Source organism: Aplidium turbinatum, chromosome 16 (assembly GCF_918807975.1).
Source record: "Aplidium turbinatum chromosome 16, kaAplTurb1.1, whole genome shotgun sequence".
In the NCBI taxonomy this organism is placed as follows: Eukaryota; Metazoa; Chordata; class Ascidiacea; order Aplousobranchia; family Polyclinidae; genus Aplidium; species Aplidium turbinatum.
Window position 1 is genome coordinate 1,447,557 of NC_137487.1, and position 23,993 is coordinate 1,471,549.

General features: G+C 40.5%; 1 protein-coding gene across 1 annotated transcript in view; it reads left to right on the top strand.

Annotated features, from left to right (window-relative positions):
• The window catches only part of LOC145785375 (fibrocystin-L-like), a 150,909-nt gene that overhangs the window by 122,343 nt on the left and 4,573 nt on the right, over positions 1-23,993 (top strand). Inside the window, exons 55-69 of the mRNA XM_082597030.1 lie at positions 1,682-1,858; positions 2,000-2,177; positions 2,596-2,750; positions 2,917-3,088; positions 3,349-3,435; positions 5,076-5,187; positions 8,039-8,135; positions 8,697-8,824; positions 11,291-11,398; positions 11,740-11,802; positions 12,656-12,838; positions 14,899-15,123; positions 19,083-19,141; positions 21,915-22,057; positions 22,293-22,483. Of these exons, the coding sequence (XP_082453156.1) occupies positions 1,682-1,858; positions 2,000-2,177; positions 2,596-2,750; positions 2,917-3,088; positions 3,349-3,435; positions 5,076-5,187; positions 8,039-8,135; positions 8,697-8,824; positions 11,291-11,398; positions 11,740-11,802; positions 12,656-12,838; positions 14,899-15,123; positions 19,083-19,141; positions 21,915-22,057; positions 22,293-22,483 (2,078 nt within the window). The remainder of the gene's footprint in view (positions 1-1,681; positions 1,859-1,999; positions 2,178-2,595; positions 2,751-2,916; positions 3,089-3,348; positions 3,436-5,075; positions 5,188-8,038; positions 8,136-8,696; positions 8,825-11,290; positions 11,399-11,739; positions 11,803-12,655; positions 12,839-14,898; positions 15,124-19,082; positions 19,142-21,914; positions 22,058-22,292; positions 22,484-23,993) is intronic.

The window sequence follows — 23,993 nt, forward strand, 5'->3', positions numbered from 1 at the left end:
AGGTCGTATAAATATCTATAAAATAGCCTACTACAAAGCTGGAAGTGAATGATACGAAATGGGTCCAGAAAAAGCATGAAGGGTACCACAATTTAATATGACACAATATTCTTAGAGAAATAAACAATGTAAATTTTCGAGATTCAATTTTTGCGCTTGTTTAGGTCGCTTTTTGTGTAGGCTATATGTACACAATCTGACTTTTCGCATAAGATTCGCACTTCGCATTTGACTTAATGCATCCAATTAAAAACTAGATGTTTCTGTAAAACCTATGCCACAAAGTCTGGTTTACACTTAAAAATTAAATTTCAAATCAATTTTTTATGGCACATGATTTTAACAGTATAGGCTACACCATTGACGATAGTTATGCCTAGTCTTATATAATTATTCTGGGAAGTTTTGTATATCCCTCCGCGGTGTCACCATCTTACCACATGGGTCTAGTTTGTTGGCCTTCACACACATAACGCATTTTACTTCATACTTCTATAAACACTGGAATAGGTTAATTCAATTGTTGACTACTGCACTTCGGTGAGGAATGTGTTCTACTTTGAGTTTTGTATTACGTTTTCAGTTTTGGAGAGGCACAAAAATTCACACCTTCTAGGCTGCTACTGAAAACAGGAGACTCCTATGCCACTGGTTAATGCAATAAAATGATTGAGCGAGCAAAACAAGCGAAATTTCTTTTTTAAAATAGGAAAAAATTACATGTTTTTGTCTCGATTTTGGGTGGGGAACATAATCAAGTCCCCTCCCTAGGTCCGCTACTGTTTGTACGATCAGTTGAACAACATGACTGCAAGAAATAAGTCTAGCTTCACAAGCGAACATTACAGTAAAAATGGCATAAAGTTGTGCATACGTAAGGAAAATGACGAAACAACGAAGCGAAAAGCGGATGGCAGACCGGCGGTTGAGAACCACTGGCCTAGGCTACAGGCAACGAAAATAGCTCAACAAAGCATGCATGCGATTCATTCTTTTTTGGAACTTTTGCAATGCAAAGTTACGGATCAAAGCATCAAATAATAACAGATTTTCAACGCCTGAATTGATACATAACATGCATAGGCTGTTCAATCGGTTTTGAGTCATAGCGAAGCTCAAACAAATTTTCATGAGTTTTAATGTGTTAAAACCACCTTCTCCACTAATTGTTGGCAACAAGCCAACAACTAGTTTATTTAGCCTACTAGCCTATAAGGTAAGTTAAAATATAACATATTTATGTAGGCTATAGTCTACTGAATATAAGGAGAAAATGAAACAGCACTTGTTTCATTTATTTATATTATTATAAAGTTGATACATTTTCATTTTATTAGTAAAAATGGGCCCCCTCAAAATTGAAAACACAAAAAAACTACTCGTTTTTTGTTTACAATGTTATTCTAGGGGGGAAGTTGCCGGACTCCCCCCCCCCTCTCGTAGCCCCTGGCTATGGATAGGATCAGATACTGCACATTCGATCTGCAAGTGATATCTTAGTGATAGCATTGGTATACTGTACAAGTGTGCATTGTAGCCCATATGTTCAAGATGGGTCGTAATGGTTACAAAGCTCAGTGATTTTCTTACCTAGGCCAACTGTCAGATGTGTCAACTTGCAATGTTGCAATGTGTGACATATAACTAAAAGTGACTGCAATTGTTTGCTTGACATCAACAGGAATTGCAAAGACAAATTCGTGCCGCTATATGTCGGCTTGGCAGGCCTACGACTGCAGTGGTACAGGAACTCTCGATTATCAAGTGTTGGTCATTGAAAGCTTGGACGGGGACACCGAGACAAGACGACTGTCACCTGTCGCGTTACTAGGAAACAGATACATCGATCTCAACAATGGTGAGAGCTCGGACATGAATTAATGCACTTTATGCTCGTCATGTTAGATTATGTAGGCTGCTTCAGCTCGTGGTTTCAAAAGTAAGAATTGAAGAATTTCTGTTGATGAAGTTGCTTTACAGAATTAACTTGATTCTGCAGGACCTCAGGATCACGGCTGGTGCTCGCATTACACTTGTCAGAAGAGACTCTCTACCTTTCACACCATCGTTGCAGCTGACATGCACTTTGACATATTTTTCACCGGATATGCTCCCAGGAAAACTCGACTGCATTTTCTAAACGTTGATGACCAAACTACAGTGCGGGTGGCGATATGGTGAGATTGTTGTGTTATTGGAGACGACGTTAAGATGATAGTTTTGCTTTTCTTGCTAAATATTGTTGGGTAAGTATTTTGTAAGAATTTTGAGATTATTATCAATACAACTGGTGGACAGTTATGCCAAACGAATTAAATTGTTGCATATGTTTGTTAACCCGTGCTTGATACTTTGTAAGATGATAAAATTTGTCAATAATAATTTTTGGGATAAACCCCCGGATCTTCTTCCAAAGTATTTTCATTTTCGTAGCTTCTTTTTTCATTGTTTGTTTTGTTGCAATTTTTTCTTTTGAATTTTTGGTGCCCCCATTTTTTTTGACACGCTGCTGAATCGAACCGTTGAACCCGGAAATTGTTCCTCAGTTACTGATTGCGATACTTTTGTTTGAGTGATGTTTCAAATCTGCTGCAGGTTCCCCAGACCAGAACGCCTTGATGTCATCCGAACGGAGTCAAAAATTTACATTCACCCAGAAAATTCTTATTACGATCCCGTTAGGGAATTCTGGGGAGTCCAGGCTGCCACCCCAGAAAACAATGATTTGTTCAAACCTGCCATTGACGCGAGTGAGAAAACGTTTTATTCTGGTTTTAGTAGAGCTCACTACTTTTATGAATCCAATTCAAATACAATGTTACACTTTTAGTAGGAAACGAAAGAACAATTGGTTCTTGCATTTTTACTTGATTTTATTATTTTTCACTTAATTGGTTCTTTTTGACATTACTGAAGGTATTCACGGCGCCAACTACATGGACCGCACCACTCGACTCCTTTACGTCACAATGCGAGGCAGCGAACCGCTTGACATTGTGACGGTGCCGGCCATTATTCTGGGATTCGGTGTTCCCCCAGTGTCGGTGGACGAGTTTTTTGAAGAAAATCTCATTCGGAACCTAGCGCTGTAAGTTATGAAGCTTAAAGGCCTGGTTTGGATTCAAACCAGGATATCAGCAAATCGAATCATTGTTTCAAAGAAAAATTGAAAAATGGCGACAACATATTGCTTTACAAGAAAGTAACGTGACATTTACTTCCATACAAACGTTCGGACATAATAAAGCATATAGAATCACCAACGGCAACCCAGAGTCGCTTATCATGTTGAAACAAATTATTCAATTGCTTGCAAAGACGCGTTTTTCATCACAACTTACGTCACAGGTTCCTCAATGTTCCCAGCTACAAGATAGTAGTTGCAAATGTTGTGAGGGAGACCCCTACAGGCCGCAAACGTAGATCCACAAACAGGTAAATCTCTAAATACAGAATGGGGCTGCTCACCAGGCATTTTTAATTATAAATCAATTTTTTGCGTTCTTCCAATGACTGCAGACTAGGCTATCACAAAATGTTGAGCTAATCTACAGTCACTGGAAGAACGCAGGTAAATTTCTGTTATTAATATTGATACTATCAGTAGAACTGCCGAGAGAAATCTATATTAAACTCTATGCTAGACGAATTGAGTTTGGCAGTGATGGACGCGATATTGTATTTTCTGTCTGAAGTCTACACTCCCTTCCCTGTGGGCTTGTCCCTACCAAGACAGACCCAGGTCACAATCATCAAGGAATGACATCTTTCTCTTTCTGCAAGTGTAGCTCTAAAGAACAGACCAGCGTGTACCCCATCATCACCGATTGATCATCCTCCGTGCAACTAATGGGGCAGTAGTTGCACGGTTTAGAGGAGGTCAAAAATTGGCTGTTCTCCTGTTGCCTCTCGATGTAGTCCAAGGGCAGTGGTTCTCAAACTTTTTGGGCGCGACCCAAATCTGAGTTTTATAAACATCTCACGACCCAAGCCTCAAACATCAAAAAATGTATTTTTTCTGATATGCATAAAATAGAAAAAGACGCAGACAACCATTTGTAATACACAGTAGGGCCTAAGTACTTTTCGTCACCAAACAAGCGTGGCTGGATTGGAAAAAAGCGCTAGATTCGTTAGTGAGCAGTGATGAGAGCCCTGGAACGGCAATCGAAAGAGCGCCGGTTCGACACCGCTCAAGAGCATGCGGCTGTGTCTTTGGCAGGACACTTAAAGGCACGCCTGAAGGTAGACACGAAGATTGGCTTCCTTGCCTTCCCGTCCACTTAATCTAAATCTTCAACCACCAGGTTTAAGCCTGGATACGACAAACAAACAATCGGCTTCGTTTCAGTTTCTTTCTCAGTGCTGAAAATAAATTCGATTTTTCTTCACATGTTGCGAGTGTTTCGTTTCCAGAGGTCTCCTCAGTTTGTTTTTCTTCAGACATTCGTTCGACAATAACGCAGCAAACATTGTGGCATCACTATGATCATTGATAAAAGTGAATCCCAATTTTTTTTTTCCTTTTGCGCATACTTACTCATCCTTAAACGCTAACTTTTAACAATACTGCGGGCAACAATCAATCTTTTTTGATGGAAGATGACTCTCGACGCAATGTGTGGTTGTGGCTTAGAGTCCTTAGACAATCAGACGATAAAGCACATCCTCACCAACTTCTCTCTTATAGCTCTTCCTGTGACGACAGCGAACTAAAAAACATTACAAGCAATACTTTCATCTGGCTCCGACGCTGGCGTAATAAGCTATAAGTGAAAGGTTAAATGGCGTTTTTAGTTTCACTTTCATTCAAGAATAATTTTTCTTTGAAAGTGCAGATGTAATTTTTATGTGTGTCTGTAAAACGTTAAATGGCTTTGACTTAACACCAGTGTGTTGATGTATTTAATAACTCATTTTTTTGCAATTGTAGACACGCCATGTTTCAAAAACCTGTAAACAACAACATTTGACACATGTGAGAATGGCCTAATGACGTTTGTTCATTAAAAATGTCGGCCGTTTCTGAAATTTTGATGTTGCGCATCCTGCATATTACAGCACATGTTTTACAGCGGAGAAACAATCACCTACTCGCTGATGTTCAGTGATGAAATGCGAAACGTATCAGCCATCAACCTGACGTCAGAGTACACAGCGGAATACCTCAACGAGCTTTCGGAGACGGTAATAGGCTTTCTCAAAAAACGGTTTTAGATGTCATTGTGTTTAACTACTTGTTCACCTGGATCAAATTTTAACTCACCGTTTAAACACACAAAGATATTTAAAGGTTAAATATTCTTCTTATAAATTATTTAGCACAGAGGTTTTTAAAATTTCTAGATTGTGGACCCGTATTTTTAACACAAAATAATTACGGACCCCCAAGTATTTCGTTCCATTTACAAATAAAAAAATTTCCTAATTGCTGTGGTTACTCAATTCACTGGTTAAAATACAATCAATCTCACGCGATCACAAAACAATGACTTTGTTGGAAGGATGGGGTTGTTCTGCCTTGCACCGGTCATCCATGCTGGATCTGGATCTGTATTTCGTCTTCATGCAAGTAAATGCTGATTATGGAGTTTCGCACATGTAAGATATTGCAAAAGACAACAAATTGTTAGTGATCTTACAGGAAAGGAATAGACAAAAACACTAAGCCTAAAAGATGGAAGAGAGGTATTCTAGAAATGAAGCATTAAATTTCAGTCACAACTCAGTTCAGTTATAATTCTTCCTGCTAGCTTTCTGCAAGATCTGTTTTTTCAACAGCAAAAGGGCTTCAAATCCAACCAAACTTTTCCACATTCTGCTTTAAAAATGCTTTTCAAAGTAATTACAGTATGAATGCGTCTGAACATAAAAAGTTATTGGGTTGGCATTAATTTGTGGGTTGTTGAAATAAAGGTAACCAACCAAAACTAATAATACGTCTACAATGTCATTATTGATTTTTGTTCTCCTAAATAAGATTTCTTTAAAAAATTGTTATCTTGTCCTGACTGCTCAAAATCTTGCTGTCCCTTCAATGAAAAGTTAAGTTTAGTCGATTAAGTGCGTTGAATGTATTAGCCAGTTAAGCAAAATGGACCTGTTCAGTTGCATTCATAATACGTAGTTCATTCTGAAACATCATTTTAATTCTCTCGCGGGCCGCTTGCGCGTCTAGACTGGCTTGGTTGAACTATTATTCTTGTTTTAGATTTCTACTACAACTCACTAAGTCTTGTAACAGACCATGAATGATTTGCATTGCTTCACTGTGTTTTCATTATTTCGTTCGTATTCAAGAGGGCTGCACCATTCAATGACGGTGGTTTCAAATCTCTCACGTTTGTCGAAGAATAGAAAAAGGCATAACGTTTGCAATAGTGTACGCTTGGTAGAGCTAAAGAGCTTCATTGAAAAAGAACGCATCAAGGCCTTGGTGAACATGTATGATGATGAACATCTCGCATTGCTACAACAAACGACAGTTGATGATATTATGTATTGTACAGTATAATAAAGAATGATGTCTGCAGTAGGCCTAAGATAACACTGACAGGAACGAAACACAGTGGAAATAGTTTCCAATCAATTCATTGCAGCTTGATGTTGCACGCGACATAGTTGTGTGTATGGCGATGACGTATTTATTGAGCGAATAACGATGTTAAATACTTTTACATCTGACACTGTTTGAAACGGCATAAGTGAGATGAATTATGCTTTTGGAATATGCATCACAACAAAACCGCGTTACTTTTGCAAAACTTGCTTTGCGACACTTCACATGTACATAAGGGCAGGGAATTAAATCAATTGCCTTCACACAACAGGCCTGGGTTGATCAATTAACGGAAAGGTATTTGTGTGACCAAGGCAAAAAAGAGATAGTGAAGAGAAAAGCTTAAGAATAACAACTTTAACTGAAGGCATTATAATAACATGTTATGCCATTGTACATATATGTTTCACATTACTCCTGACCAGTGTTGTACGCGTCAATGAAATAAATTGACGGCGTCAGCGTCCGCGCGAATTGCCTAAAAACTTTACGGCGTAAAGTACTGCGTCAGCTCTTAAAGAAATTGACGGCGTCAGCGCTAATTTCTAGCGCTATTTTAACCAGGGTCTCACAAAACGAAAGTATTCGACTTCCAACGAGTTTGGTTTTTGAGACTGTTTTGAGCTGTGAAAGACGATTTTGTCTTTTTTCGACTCAGATTAACCCAGGATACGATAAACAAACTTGAAACTGCATAATTGGATAGACGAACAGCTGCCACAGAAAAAGATTGTTCATTGCTATCAGTCTGAAAGTCAAAACGTCCAACAAAATTTAAATCTAGGCGCTAGCCTCAGCGTCAACAAAAAGTTGCCGCCGTCATTTGACGCCGTCAACGTACAACACTGCTCCTGACCTATGAAAGCTGTTATTAGAGCCAGTAAAGTAAGAATCACCAGGCTCGCACACCATGCTGAGGCACCCGACAGCAGCGGACAGGCTCATGCCTACACTTTGAAGGGACATTGTAGATCGATCAATAACTCTCACTCGTGATGAAAGTTTTTGTCTTCAGAAATTTCAACATAAAACTGATATTAAATGAAGCCCATCGATGCTTTTTATTTAATGTCACTTTTTGAGCTACTAATGCAGTTTTGATCTAAAGTGAAGATGACATGAAAAAGCAAAAACCTTTAAGGTATTTTCAGCTAATAAGGCCCACCCCGTCCATGGCCCACCTAACTTTGATTGCTCATATTTCACAATTGCTTTGGTAATATTGGTTCATACTTGGTAGGAATATAGTGCTGGTATGTATCTATCAAATATTTAAACTTGAACTTCATTTGTTACTTCTAATTCTATTTATAGCAAATACAAAAAAATTAGCATCCAGGCCTTAATACTCGCATATGTTGGTAATAAGGCCCACCATATTTTTAGTTAAGGCATGCCGGAAATACAACTCTTTTTGCTTGAAATCATTCAAGTTTTTCAGTGATGTCTCGGTATTCCAACTGTATACCATTTGTATAGATATTGCTGGCATATCAAACTGAGACTCTGTGGGAGCTGATCAACATCACAGGGATCAGTTACTCCTCTAGTGAGGCGGCGACCAACATAACCACAGGTACGAAAGTCTTCTACAAAATCTCTTTAAAATATGTTTTTAAACTAGGATATTTTTGGGCTAATTTGTAGCTAAAACCATAAACAGACATAACTCAGCAATAACACTGCATTTAACATTATAATAACAAAAATACAATAAGCAAACGTTTTCGGCTAATCATACAGCCCTTTTCAAGCCTATAAAAGTAATATTTTAAAATAAATGCTAAAGAATCATACAGTATCACAGCAAAAATATGGTCGAATCTAAAGGTTGAAGTCATATTTTTGCTGTGATGGGCTACTATTATGATTCTGTAGTATTTCTTTTAAAATATTTCTCTTGTATTCTTGAAAATGGCTGAATGGCCAACTGAAAACGTTCGCTTATTGTTTTTATAACGTTAAACGTAGTGTTGTTGGCGAGTTATGTCTGTTTATGATCTAAAAAAATAACCTCTCTACCCAAAAAAAAAATAAACTCTCTAAAAATAATAATAAAAAATAAATAATAATAAAAAAAATAATAATAAAAAAAATAACCTCTCTAATAACCTCTCATTGTTGCTTCGCTTTTTAGAAACCGACTTCGGATACTTGATCGAGCACAAGATTCCCACATCCTTGGTGGTGTCCTCCTTGGCTGCTTTCTCAGAGGAATTTATCGAGTTCCCAGTGCAACCGGTGGTCAGGATGTACGATGAACTGGTGAGCATCTGGTGACCAACTGGAGGATTCTTTGGAGATTTGCTGCTTCTGGCTAACGTTACTAGCACAGATGCTTATTCGGCTACGGCATCTGTTTTTTTGTTTGTTTGTTTGTTTTGTTATCTTTATCCTGCATTGCGGGAAAGCGGACTTGAGCGCTATGCATCGGTGTACGCCTTCCGACATACACCTGACCCACGCTGCAGCCGACAGCAATGTCTGTTTCCGGTTGTCTACTTTACTTATTACTTAAATTTGGTACTACCCATTACTCGAAATCGATCACTAGGTAGAGGCAATTATCGTAAAGTTTCTTGCCCAGAGAAACAAGAGCAAGTGATATAGAAATATTTAAGTTATTTGAAAATTGATGACAGATCCTTTGAAAGGATGATCGGTAATCAAAACCATTTAATTAATGGCTGTAATGTTTGTGTTACCAAACACGTGTTTATAAATGTTTCAGCTTTGTTGCTCCTTTTACTTGTATTGACGTCAGACAAAGCAATAACAAAAAAAAATTCATCGCCTCTACCGACACATGCTTAGGATAACATTTTGTTTTCGCATAAGGTGAACAAATTGTAACCGAGCACTCGACAGTTTAACCGATGTTGCAAGGAATGTCACCTGCGTCTGGCGTATGAAGACTTGGGAAGGGCTAGTTGTCCTGATGGAAGAAGTGCCATCAAAACACATCTGTTGACTCCGCACAGTAACAACGTTGCGCTACCTTGCTCAACAAGCTTGACTCGACGACCTCCTATACGCCTTCAGGGCTACGGTCTTTTGCACTCTCTCATTGGATGCACACTGTAGGCTACGTCTTTGTTTTATGTACGTTTCGCATCCAAACAAAAATAAAATGACCATCCATCCATCCTACCTTGCTCAACCACCTAGGCGATAGCCTTGTTGGTCATGGTTTTTGAGGTAAAGTTCGGGGGTAAAGGCTAAAAGAAGTAAACCTTGATCACAAACTGTTGATTGCGGAGTGGCGTCCTCTCGACATAGCCTTTGATATGTCTCATACTTATGAGCAGCAGACTACACTGCTTTAGAGAGAAATGCCAACAACCCTCTTGAGAGCTATGGCGTACTGAACTGAAGTTGGATTCAACGAAAAGTGAATTAAAGAGTTGAACGTGTTGCTCGAGCATTTCATAGAGCAGTAGTTTAGTCATCTCAGTTGCAATCACCACAATGCTTCCAAACGTTGCTTGTAGATGAATGACGACCTTTATCCAGTAGCCCAGTGGCTTTTTTACAACTTTCGTCTTCGGCACACCTAAGAATTTTGGATCTACCTCGGCACATTGATTAACAGGTTTTTCTCAACATTGCGTTTCACTGACTGATTCATTGAAGCTGTAGTGTTGAACAAACTATACATCAAGGATCTCAAACTCAATTTGCTCTGAGCGCCAAATGAATTCATGTAAATTAACCCAAGGGCTGCAATACCTTTTTGCATTGTGGAAAATTAAACCTGTCTTCCTGGGCCGTTTCGCCATTCCAAATTTTGCGGACGGGTCTTAAGGGGGTAATGTGCTCAAATATTTAAAAAAAAAATATTTTTTTTCCATTTTGTGTTTTTTTTTGGTTTTGGATAGGTTAAGTCTTCTTCTATAAAATAAACCCATAAAACTTGGAATATGTGGCCTATATAAGACATTGAAATTCAATTTTTGCGAAGGCCACTCTTATTTTTGACTACCGATTTATTGCGTTTGGTTAGCATTTTATTGCTAACTTTGCATGTTGTTTTATCGTTATTTGTCCCCTTTCAAAAAGAATAAAGTTTAATAAAATTTCCCATAATGCAGTGAATGTGTTTATAAGAAAAGCTCTCCTTCTACAGATAACTCGTCTCTCTAGCCTGGCCCCCGCGACCTAAGCTGATAGACCTTCTCGAGGGTACATCGCCACCCCAAAGTCACACCGCTCCCCGCCGCCGCGGGAGTGGTAAGCCGATTCTTTGAAGTCTCTGACCTTGTTATGTTTATAGTACTCTCCTCGCCCTGTCAATTCTTTTGCACCCGTTCGTTGTCCATGCTGATAAAACAGTTTATCACCGTTCAATAAACAAAATAACACAGTAAGGACGCAATAAAAAAAGGTAGGCTAATATGGCCTCATAAACAAGGTAAGATTGCAAAACAAGAAATAGTAGTAGGCTAAGAACAAAGAGATAGAAAAACACTGTAAAAACAAAAGAAAATAAAAAAAATATGCAAACGGAACGACATGGACCTGAAGATGCCTGGGTCGACAACATCCCCACTATTTTTCAAATAACTTGTCCAGGGAAGATGCAGGAGCAAATATTTGGATATCATTCTGGCCAGTTTTTGTTCTGAATACGTATCCTAGACTTGTACAGGCACTGTACGTGCGTAACTACAAAAGGTCCAGAAAGATGTTTTTTCTGCAGAAGAAATATACTTGTCTTTATTTTACTTCCAGGAGGAGCACGTGGCAACCATAGGAGGAACATGGAAGGTGACAGCATCTCTTGCTGCTCCGGAACCTGGGGCGGAATTGAGAGGAGACACCACGGCCGAATTTTTTGAGGCACGGACATCCAAATATACTTTTGTGTAAAAAATAAAATGCAAAAACCGAACCATTGATTAGTTTCAAACGTGGCTACAACATTCAACTCTAATATGATAAATTAAGTTTTGCTTTTAGCAGCATAATCGTTGTTTATTTCACAAATGTAGATTCTCCTCATTGTTCCTGATTAGGGAACTGTATTCACTTTATGATCACGAACCAGCAGTATCAGGATACAACAGGTCGTTTGTATCTACAGCATAACACTTGTGAAATTCAAAACTAACTTCTAATACTTGTAAAAGTTAATCCTGACTTTACAGTGACTATATTTGTCACACCTGGATTTATTGCAGGGGGCAGCCAACTTCACAAATCTTCGGATCACGAAAGCTGGGATCCATGCTTTGCGATTCCAAGTGAGTTGGTTGGTAGTATAGCAAGTACTTTTCCCTAGAGCTCAGTCCATTGTGATGATGCGAATTGGGTTGTTTATGCCGCGCTGTATAAATGAGTTGAACTCTGTACACTGATGTGGCGACGTCAAACACAGAAGCCATCACGGTGCCTATTGCTGTCAATTCTTGCTACAATCGGCTGACGAGAAACAGAAGTCGCTATTGTTAAAAAAATAAATGTGTCAAACTTAGTGTGGCTTATTTCTATATATAATATAACCATTAGTTTAGTCCATACTTTATTCTAATTGCTTGCAATCGGCACACTGTGCCAAGAACGCATTTCAGGACTGCTTTCCATTCAGCGGCACCTAGTGAATGGAATAATTTCTCGGCAACAACACTTCAACAATCGGAAAACTTCACTCTGCCAATCTCGGTAACCGGCCCTGCGTCAAGAGCCTCTACAAGTATGCGAACAAGTACCAGGAATAACCTATCAAGGCTTTGTCAGTCCGAGGATAAAGATTCAAAAACCAAACCAAACCAAACCAATTTTACCTTATTAAAAAGGTGGCATTTTTTGTTTTTGGTAAACTGGTTTCTTGGCTTCTCCAGGCTTATGTCCAGCAGTTGAAGTTTTAGATTAAGTAGACGGGAAGGCAAGGAAGGCAATCTTCGTAACCACCTTCAGGCATTTCTGCCCTGCCGAAGACACACTGACACAGCCACATGCTCTTGAGCGGTGTCGAACCAGCGTCTTTTTGATTGCCATACCAGGGTTTTCACTACTCAGCTGTGCAGCCGACTAACTGTTATTTAAGAGTACAGAGACATACCTACACAGTTGTGTGTCAATAATGCTCGCTTGCAGATCAGCCAACCCTCAGGCGTGGTCTTGTCCTCCATCGACCCCACTATCAACGTCACAGAAAGAGACGTTTTCGTCGACTTTATTGATAACGCTGGTGGGATAATTGAAGGAACCAACGAAGTCAATTTGACGTTAGAATTACGTAATTCCATGGGAGGGAAATTGGAAGAAATTGACGCGAGGGTGAGTAATCTCAAAAGAAATTGTAAGCCTTAGAAGGACACGACGTGTGTCACTGCTCTGATTCAGCTTCATGTGTCCAGCAGCGGCAAGCTAGGGATCGTTCTTCATGCACAACGTTCTTCATGGATTTACGGGTTGTTCTTCATGGGTTGTTCATACGCAGTGGGTTGTTCCTATTTTTTTTTTGTGTATGCATCAGACTCAAGATGGTCCATGTTACAATCACACATAAAAAAAAAACAAAAAAAACAAAGCAAATAGTCAATTCTGAAGATCTGAGTCATAATGTAGCCTACCATATACAAAAATTGATAGTAACAGTCTGTTCCCATCAGTTTATAAATCCATTGGTTGAAAGATAACTGACAACGTGTTATACAAACTGATATAAATTTTTACGAATTGTTCATGCGCTGTGGGTTGTTCTTCATGCATTGTGGGTTGTTCTTTATGGCTGTGTAGATTCTAGTTAATTATGCGTGTAGTGTAGGAGTAGCCTAGCAGAAATTTGTCCCCCGCTTGATAGACCCACTCGCTTAATCAGCCCAAAATTGTTCGGTCCCGAGATGGGCTTAATAAGGGACTGCTTGTATTTATAATTTAGATTTTAGTTCATATTTATGATGATGTTTTACCATGCATCTTCTTGCATTTGAGGCCGCCGCAGGTCCCGTTGTTAGCCTATAGCCTATCCAGGCGCAGCAGCCAATGGATTGTGTATTCATTGAGCGTTGTTAGGCCTACATCAGGGATATCTAAAGAAGGTGATGAAAAGGCTTTCATTATGTCTGACAGTAGAAGGGCTTCTATTTATCGTAAAATGACAATTGACACCGAGTGTAATTTAATAATCTTTTTTATGATAACCTGCATTGCGCTATTACCATCAGGCATGGACTGTCATTCAATGATCATAATTACTTGTTATTTCAACTACCCGTGTATTTGCTTTACACTTAGCTTACTGCAAAGGCTCTGGTAAGAAAAACAGCTTCCTGGTGACCTTTCAACTGTCTTTCCAAGCAAGTAGGCCTAGTCTTCAAATGTGCTCGATGTAACATATGCTAACTGTATTCTGTAGCTGACTGTACCAGTTGCACTACAAAACTTTCTGCAATTAAAAGAACCGCAGGTTTAACGCGGTACCAACTACCGCCCTTCTAGTGTCAAGAGAATAAAACAATCGCCGTGAGCCTTCACACCCCCTTCTTTAGATATCCCTGGCCTATATATGTCTATCCTTGGGTCGGAATACAGGACACTGGTACAGAATGTGGTTTGCAGTCTGAAAATTCGAGCCACATGCACAATATGGTGAGTCGGCGAGGCCCCATTGGAACATGTTGCTATTGAAATGGCCCACCCCAGTTGGCAAGCGATTGAGCTTCATCCATTCCTTCCAAGGTAGTTCTGCTCCTGGTGGAGCATTGGTTTTGGGAAGGACAGTGAATTGAACTAGTCTCGCGACTTCTTTCCATTCCCTATCAAATGTAAAAGTTGGATTTACTGATGCAGCATAGCGGGAAAAAGGGCGTCGAGATTTCAATCGCTGGGGCTTTTAGAGGTGCGATTTTAGGACCATCTGGTTGAGGAGGTCATCCCTTGACATAGCTTGTAAAACCAGCCTATGTACCGTACGTGATTTTCCCTCCGGAGTCTAGCTGGGACAATGCTTGATAGTACCGGAAGAATGTCAGTGAAGCAGGCAACCGGTGATTATTCTCATGGGTTGTGTTAAAGTCAGTGTCAATTTTGCAAGTGTGTACGCTGCAGCACCACATGGGAGAAGCATATTCGGAGGTGCTGTTAGCAAGTGCACGAGCACTTGTACGGAGTGTGGACGTACTAGAACCCCAGGTTGTTCCATCTAAGCATCTCAGAAAGTTGTTGCGTGCTGATAGCTTAGCATTGAGGGCTTCAGCGTGTTGTTTATAGGTCAATTGCCGATCGAACTTCACTCCTAGGTAGTGATCGAACACTCCTTCACTACAGGAAGTGGGGCATAGGTTGAGTACCATGCTTAGAACTGGCGACAAGCTAATCGGACATCTTGTATTTAGGGCCACGTCTGGAAAGTGGACGTGGCATTGGATGACAGCGACATCTATAAGCCAGCCACACTCGGTGACATGACAACCTTTATTTTTGATACGGTGACGTCACGAGCCATTACGCATGGATTGAAGATCGAAAATGCCACAAGCTACAGCAAGTACAACCTCGTATGTCGCGTGTACTCGGAGCCCGCGCAATACCAATTCCTGCTGGAGGCAAATCCTCTTCAGGTAAAAAATACACAGGCTTTTAATAAATCATCACATCTTGCTATAAGCAGGAGCAGAGATTTATCATCAAACGAATAATCCTCATTATTCTTTTATGATGGGACTTACAACATCAGCTGCAAAAACATCCGGGTAATTATGAGTTCACATCAAGAATATCGTTCAAAATGTAAAAACATATAGTAGACGAGTCAATATAAGGTTGAACCCCAAAAAAATTGATACAAAAGGTTTTTCAACGGATTCTGTTACCTATGGGCCTACTAAATAACATACTAAAAGTCTACCAAAATCGGACCTCCAGAAAGGGGTCATTTTCAAGATGGCGTCCAAGATGGCCGCCGGAATGTTATATTGCCTATATCTCAATTGCTATTCAAGCTAGAAAGGCGGTTTAGGTGTCTATCCCTAGGTTTTCGGGGTCAATGAATCGAATTAAATAGGTTGAATTACGATAGGCTGATTATCTACTGAGATACGTATGATTTGTATATAATATACGACCTGGGGGAGCCCGGGGACATTTCGGACGCAGCGATAGGCCAACATCAGACAGAGCACGATATTAGCAAATTTACTTGAGGCTTGAGATAAACCGCAAACAAAATCATCTTTACTTCCATTATGTAACACGAGCTTGAGAAAAGTGGTTTTCCAACATTTCAGTTTCTATACTTATGGCACCTTGATAAGCCGAATAGTGGTAAAATTTTCAGAGACAACTCCTCAGTTTTCATCTGAAAAAATTCCATATGTATTGGTGCTAAACGGTTTCCAGTACAGTTTTCATCTGAAAAAATTCCATATGTATTGGTGCTAAACGGTTTCCAGTACACTTTAAAATAAAACATTTTTTCGAAAACAAAACACTCGAAAATCCGTCCGTAGTAGCCTATCCCCAATCTCCCCTAATAAGATGGAATTATCATAACAGCATATTACATGCGGCATAACAGGTACTATCAATACAGGCATCTAAGAAAAACTGCAACCAACAAGAGGCTCATACTTGGCCTCCTACAGTAGATGAATACAGGGGATTAATCTGTTCTAAAGAATGGCGTACCATTAAAGTCTGGGCACAGACACATTCAGAAAATCATCGGAATTACAACAGTAGGCTACAAAGGTAAATCGTAAACCAGTCGTTACCACTTATCATCCAAATCAAATTTTGTTTATTGGCATCTTGTGAAAGGAACTCCTCCTTCTTGCCTGTGAACATAGTCTCAGCTGTAAAGTTGACAACGGGATGAAGATTACGTCCTCTTCTTTGATGCATGTTGTCTTTAATGGTCGGCCCTTCTTCATAGCCGTCAAACACAATGGTCGTACCGGATCCATATTGCCGGCTGGTGAAATCAGCATATGACCGTGCTATTTCGCCATAGCTTTGTCCACGCTGCCATGGAATGCGGTGAAGGAGTGAACCGCCATCAAGCACGTGGCACTCCGTTTTTGGCACAGAATGTAGGATTGCATTACTTGCGTGATCACAGATCGCGTGTGCTAACTGTGGCTTTGCAGCTTTTCGGAACACATGTCTCGATTCAAAGAGAGCAGGAGGGAAAGGACTAAGCTCGTAACACATAACTTCCTCCAGTGATAGATGTCCAGCTTGGGAGACCACCATGAAGCGTTGAAAAAGAAGTGCAGTATCAATGGTTCGATCAGGAGCGACCTTGATAGCACATTTTTTCCCAAGGGTCCTGGCTTTATCCTTTCTACTGAATGAGTATGCGAATGCAGGTTGTTCTGTCACTTTTTGTAAGATTTTTTGTCCAACAATTTTATATTCGTGCATGTTCACACTATCATTGGCAACAACACAAGTGACAACGTTCCTTAACGAAGCATCTTGCAAGAAAGGTGAACATACGACAAGTTTTGAACTGATCTTCTCCAGGTCAGCAGCGTCCCTTTGCATCCTTGCCTTTGTTGAATCCTTGTGCTGTTCAGATGTCGTGAATGACAAGTTTGTAAACTCCTGCATAGCGCTGCTGTACTCTGATGTTATGGACCTGGACATGGTCCAAAGGGCTCTCTGCTTTTCATCTATTCCACTTCCGTGCGTCATACCCCCAGTGGTTTTCAACGACCTCATCAATGTCGTCTCGGTGACGAGATCTGAGCTGAGGCCTGCCCAGAACTGGCTGCTGCGACGGATAACATGAAACCTTTTCAAACTTCCTGAATACGTCTGGGTGGTTAATGTGAAGCTATCCCATCTGTTGGATATAGAAGTATGCTGATTTCAAGTAGTTGTAATGCCCAGCTGCGGCAAATATCGGCATGCAGTCACTGACAGCACGTAGGTGCATCTGCCAAGAACCTATTCGATCTTCCTTTATCAGTGACCTGGCAACTTTTACCATGCTTTGGTAATTCAGCCACAATTGACTTGTCTTGGATCTAGCACCCAGTTCTATCCTCCTTTTCTCCAGCTGTTCATTTATCTTACTGAGGGTCGCTGATATAAATACAATTTCTAATGCCATCTCACCGTTTGATAGTGCAATATTCATCCTTTCAGACTCTGCAGACTCATCCTTTCAAACCATCGCTGCGAATTCGGGACTAGCATCTTCCATCTCTGATACCATCATTCGGCTAAGACATTTGTCCACAAGAAGATGCTCTCTGTACTGCTTTGCCTGTTAGCATATGGGCTACAAAATTTTCACCGTAAACTACCCCTAGAATGTCCCGAAGTCCTGTGCCGTCCATCAGTGTTCCAATCGCTCCTAGCAAATTCATAAACGTGTGGAAACCACCAAGTGGCAGGACAATGGATTTAAGGTGGCTTTCCGGTGGTGAATCTAGGATTATCTCTGATGCCTTCCAATATAATGGTTGGTCGAATGTAACTACCGGTGCAAGGTTGTGCTTGGACAAAAGACCACAAAGGAAGTCCAATGTTGACAGAATGCACGTCTTGTCCCCGGAGTACATGTCTATCATTGGCAGATACCTTACTAAAGACTGGCCTGGGTGTTCCTTTCCCTGACAAATAGTGTGCATCATCCCCTGCCAGCCTGGCGTGGCCTGCTTGAAGTTGAATGACAACTCCCAAAGCAGCTCAACCATGTTGGCACATGCAGTGAGAATGGGAAGTTCTCTGAATGTGATGTCTTGTCGAATATGTTTCGCAAAACGATGCTTAATTATCGCAACCTTGGACGTCTCTACAATGTTCTGTTTTATCGTTTCGTGCCTTAGGCGGCTATCATGCCCATCCCGTGAAACGTTCCTTTCCCACCAATTGTGAGAATGCTATGATCTACAATTCTACAATGTCTGCTGCGAATAGCAAGTTGTTGTCCAACACATCAATATCCCTACCAAGCATGTTTGGTGCAGAACAATTTGTGGCATTCCAAACCTCTGCATTTCGCCATACGAAGAGCAGAACCCCATCTGACACAAGCTATCCAAAAGAAACCGCGATCGATTTAGATGGTGCAGTTGCACTGAAAGGCCAATTTGCAAAGGGGCAATAACAGCTCGTGGTCGGACTGCGTGTATGATTGCATGACCAATACTATCAACTTTTGCATTGTGATGCGACTATGCACGCATTCATGTGATTATGATGTCACAAACACAAGAACAATAACAACTTGAATACCACCATCTACCCAATATGCAAAATTATTTAGAAATATTCCGTATATTTCCTTGAAAATGACCCCTTTCTGGGGGTCCGATTTTGGTAGACTTTTAGTATGCTATTTAGTATGCCCATTGGTAACAGAATCCGTTGAAAAACCTTTTGTATCAATTTTTTTGGGGTTAAGTGCCTTTTTTCCGTATATTGACTCGTCTATAGGCTGAAAGACCTTAGCAATAGTAGTAGACCAACTATTGCAAATACACCTTGTCACCAGTATATTACAGTACAACTATGCTGTGCACTACTCTCATTGTATTAGACTTGTACACCTTCTGTTTCTTGGTAGTATACTTCAGCCGATGACGTCATCCATCAATCCGCCACCACTGTCAACAAGCAGATAAGGTAATACGTCACTGTGATGTCACCAATGATCGCATGGTGTGTTGTTGTTTTACAATCAGGTTTAACTTCGCAACAACCAAGTTGTGACACCGTCGCTGTTGCATCGTGTGCGTTGATGCTTCTGCTGGTGCGCTGCAGCGCATGGTGGCGCGTACGTACCAAAAAGCGTTGGTTTATCGCTGAAATAATGGATTGTAATAATGTTCATTAAAGTGAAAACAACTTGCTGCATTGCTTTGGAAAGATTTTAACCTGTAGACGCAAAACAAATTATTTCCAATTCAACACAAAACCCGCTACAAGACGTCATCAACGAGACCTTCGTAACAAAGTCGCACAAACTACTTCAGTTGTTTTTATGTGGGAGCAGCAGCTGACAAGATAAACATTTTTTTCGCTGTTCCCTAGCTAATCGGATTGAATTGTTGAACACAAAGTGTACTTAAGCACTTCTTTATTTTTGTCAGCTATAGCCTATAAGTTATTATTGTAATGTAAGCCCATTGTCACTGTGTTATTATAAAATCTAATTGTCAAATAAAGTTAGTTTTCTCCCTTTGTTTCTGACCATGAAAGCGAAAACCAATGTATTTCAACATGGCGAATGTCTAAGAAAAATGTAGCGTAGAAGCGACAAAACGTGAACGTTAAACCTTGAGACAGGAAGTAAGTAAGTTAGTAATTTAACAAATTTGGCATAGTCGCAGTACATTCAGAAAATTTTAAAACGAAAAGATTTAAAACAGAAAGGTAAAATAATCATAAAGAAGCCTTACCACGATCGAAGCTATTTCAAAGCGCACTTTACATTTTTAACAAAATTGTTGCAGTCTTACGATACAAAACAATGCACTGTAAAGTCACATACCAGCATAGTTAGGACATGCTGCTGAGCATGTCATTCACAAAACATGCAACTGATTGCGATCATTGCGCCAAGGACATAACCGTTCGATATCTTCATGATCATCCAGTAGGCTACAGCCCCACGTGCTGGTGAGTGGACGATCTGGACGTTTACCTAGTCAGAAGATATTCGTCAGTGACGATCGGTGAGGGAAAGCAAGGAAAGCAGTGCTTACCTGAGCGAAAACTATGCAAAATATAATGACTGAATTCTAGGTTTAACTTCTTATTATTTTTATCACGTCTATTTTAACTTGAAAATTACTGTATTCGTGACTAGAATTACTCGTAACGCTTGTGAGTAGTCTAAGTCCTCACCAAACCGCATGTCTTGCCTATAAATGCCAATTAACGCAAACGCTTCTGTCAGAAACAATCACTGAGGCTCCAGGGAAGCAACTATCAAAGTTGCTTTCCCCAGATTCAAAAATGTCAAAAAACGCCTTCGTTTTATCCAATCCTTACTCGTTTTGCAAAACGTCACCAGCTGCTTAGCCAATTAGATGTGTTATAGTTAGACTTGCTTTCCCAGTGACGTCAATGCGTGCATTCGCTAGAGCGGCTAGACTAACTCGTCAGAATGGTCTCTCGTCACGGTACACAGCACAGCATCATAATGCCGAAAAGAGTGTTGCTGTTTTTTGATGTCTCCTCGCCATGTACTTTAGCCTACTAGCTTTCATAGTCATGCCTTTGCCCTTTTTACAGCGTTGACATAACGTTACTTCGCCAATGAACGTTCAGGTGCGGATGCAATATTTAGTTCGTTAAGCTTCTATACGCAGGAGGCAAACTTATCCAGCTTTTTGTACAAATTGCTTGCGATTGTAATGTTTAGGCCTAAGTGTTAGCTTTTGTAGTATAGGCCTAACTGAATATCTGAGAATGAACATTCATGACGAATTAAATATTTAGACAACTATTATTCCATGTCTAACACTGGATTTTGGTCCTGCAACGTTAAAATTAAGATTGTTCATGACTTCTAAACATTAAATGGATGTATGATCACGACATAGGCGAAGCACAATTTGACAGATTTTTATTTTTGATTTGTTTTGGAAATGCTCTCAGAGCGCACCAAATTGGAAGTGTTTTTCAAAAATTTCTGGAGGAGGCCCCCCAGACCCCCCGCTGGAAGCAAGCTAGAAAGCAAGGTTATTTGAAATTCTATGTCAAATATGAACTTATTGTCAGTATAGAATAGACCATCGTTTTCAATGGTAGGCTATAGAAAAAAGTTAATGGGTAGACCTATTTTGTTAAAAAGTTTGTTCATCTAAAGTCTAAACGAATTTATACGGATGTCAAATCGGATGACAGAGAAGTTTGGAAGACCATGGTTGTGAACGTCTGCATCAGATATACCTAATCATCAATCATCATCCACGCATTGACTAAATTGTTAAAAAAATTCAGTACCAATCGCCTCATTGAAGTAGATTTAAATAAATCCATAAAAGATTGCAATTAATTCAACCGGTGAAAATGTAGCTTATTCTTATTTTTTTCTCCTTTAATCTAGCCAAGCTTGATAGGAAATAACAATAATTATAATTGGAGGAAATGTAATAAAGCCGTATAATATCGTGAAAAGACGTTTACGGTTTCAGAAGTATCCATCAGGACAGCGAAACATAATTAGATGTCATCGTAAATCAGATTTGGTTAAGTTTTCTTTCAAATATGCTTTTGTTGAATATTTTATGAGGGGTCGCGATGCTACGTTGATTGCTCTGAAGGGGTTGCGGTGCCAGTAAGGTTGAAAACCCCTGGTTTAGAACCTTCACCTACTTCAAGGTAGGTTTTTAAAATTAATATCATATTCCCACTTTCAATCAAATTCAAGTATCTCTGTTGTCAACAGCGTCGAGCTTTTGGGACAGCCTTACAACGCCAGGGTTTCCACTTCAAAATCTACTTTTGATGTTATGGCTTACAACAAATTCACAGAAGTTGTTCACAATCTTGCTTACCTCAGAAACTACCTGGCCACCTCTTCCGCTAATGGTGAGTTCTGGTGGCGGGCGTTTCAAAGTCCACAATAGTTGTTTGTGACGTAATGTTGTACATTTTAGATCATTAATTAAATTATCAAGCACCGGATTAGTCAAAACCTCTGTTTTATAAACGAAATTTCGACTGCAGTCAAAGCGCCTTATTAACAATGGCGTGGGTATTATGATGCTCTGGAAAAAAAATGTATCAATTGGTTTAGAAATGACTAACTTCACTTTCCACGCAGGAAATACACTTGTAACGTTCATTCTGGCATCGCTGAATGACGCGGATTCCATCTCGGCTGCCGACGCGATTTACTCGTTTTTGTCCAACAGCGAAAACGACTGGTCCTTTGCTGGTATGCGATTGGAAGCGGCCAGCTCGTCCTGTGTTATGGAGGTGGATGGCTCTTGCTACAGCGGCAGCGCTTCAACGGTGAGGCACAAAAGCGTTGGCAATATGGCGAACATCAAAACTATGACGACATGTCCCCTTGAGAGACCGGGCCGTGCGAAACCGTCCTTGTTAGGTCTCGCTTGTTGAATATGCTTGCTGAATGACTTGTGGGAGAGTTGTTCTTCTAAACAGAATAAAGTTTGCCACAAAAATTGATACAAGAATGCATTAATAAGAAAACATTCTACGCTTTTAGATATCTGATAAACAGGTTATCGTAGGCTACAAAGTAGGTTTGTCCCTTAGATATCACAATGTCACCTGAAGATAGAGTATGGCGGTCTTCATTTTCGATTGGCAGAGAAAGCTTCTTGGGAGCTTCATCTTGGAATTTTTGCATATTTGCAGTGGTTTTACACCACAGGCCAGACCACCGAGTTTAAAGGAGTAAAGTTTCCAATTGTTACAGTTGTTATGGGCGATTTTTCCATCCACTATGTGTCACTGAATGGAGAGCAGTTCTTGGAATGCGTTGCCCAAGGGTACACCCCGAGACTCGAACGAGCGTTTCTGGGTATTACGATTAGCTACTTTGTTCCCAAAGTCGGACGCATAACCAACTATGGGGGTGACCTCTTGCCAAACTGATTGAATTTCAGAAAATTTGCCTTTTCTCTTTGCTTTCTTCCTCCGTCGCAGATGACATGCCAGAGTTATGACATCGCCAGGCAGTGTAGGCCCTATAGTAGAAACAATTTGATTTTCCTCCCAGACATTAAAATTTGTCATTTTTCAGATTTTAATATTTCGTTCATGCGTTAACATTTCGGTCAGACTGCCAGTCGGAGGAATATGCAAAAGTCTGTAAAATGTGCCGTGTGATCACCATCTCAGCGAAACCAAAACTGTGGCGGCAGCTTTCCACCTACACAATCGGGAAGCTGATCGTGAGCTACATGTCCACAACAACGGAAAACCTCTGTCCTTCTGCCCCGAGCCAAAGTATCTTGGGGTGACACTAGACAGATCGTACACATACCGCCACCATTTGGTTTCACTGCGCAAGAAACTCACATCCCGCGCTGCACTACTGAAGCGCCTGGCAGGCTCTAGCTGGGAGGCGAGGGCTGACACTTTGCGAATAGCAGCCTTAGCCCTTGTCTACTCTTCTGCAGAGTACTGTGCACCTGTCTGGTGCCGCAGTGCTCAATGCCACAACATCGACACCGCCATAAACAGCGCCCTGCGTACAGTGACCGGATGCCTGCGTCCCACACCATTGGACAATCTTCCCATTCTCGTTGGCATCCAACCTGCTGAGCTTCGTCGCGAAGAAGCCACTCTGTCCCTCGATCGACGGGCACTGGAGCCTAACCATCTTCTCCACCACAAGATCTCTGCCTTCCCAAACGGGCACCCCCGTCGACTGAAATCAAGACACCCATTCGTGCCAGCCGCTCGGCTTCTGATCAACGAAGCTGACGAACAAGACATCTCTGCGGCTACTTGGGCGGACCATAAATGGAATTCTGAATGGAGGTCAAGCACC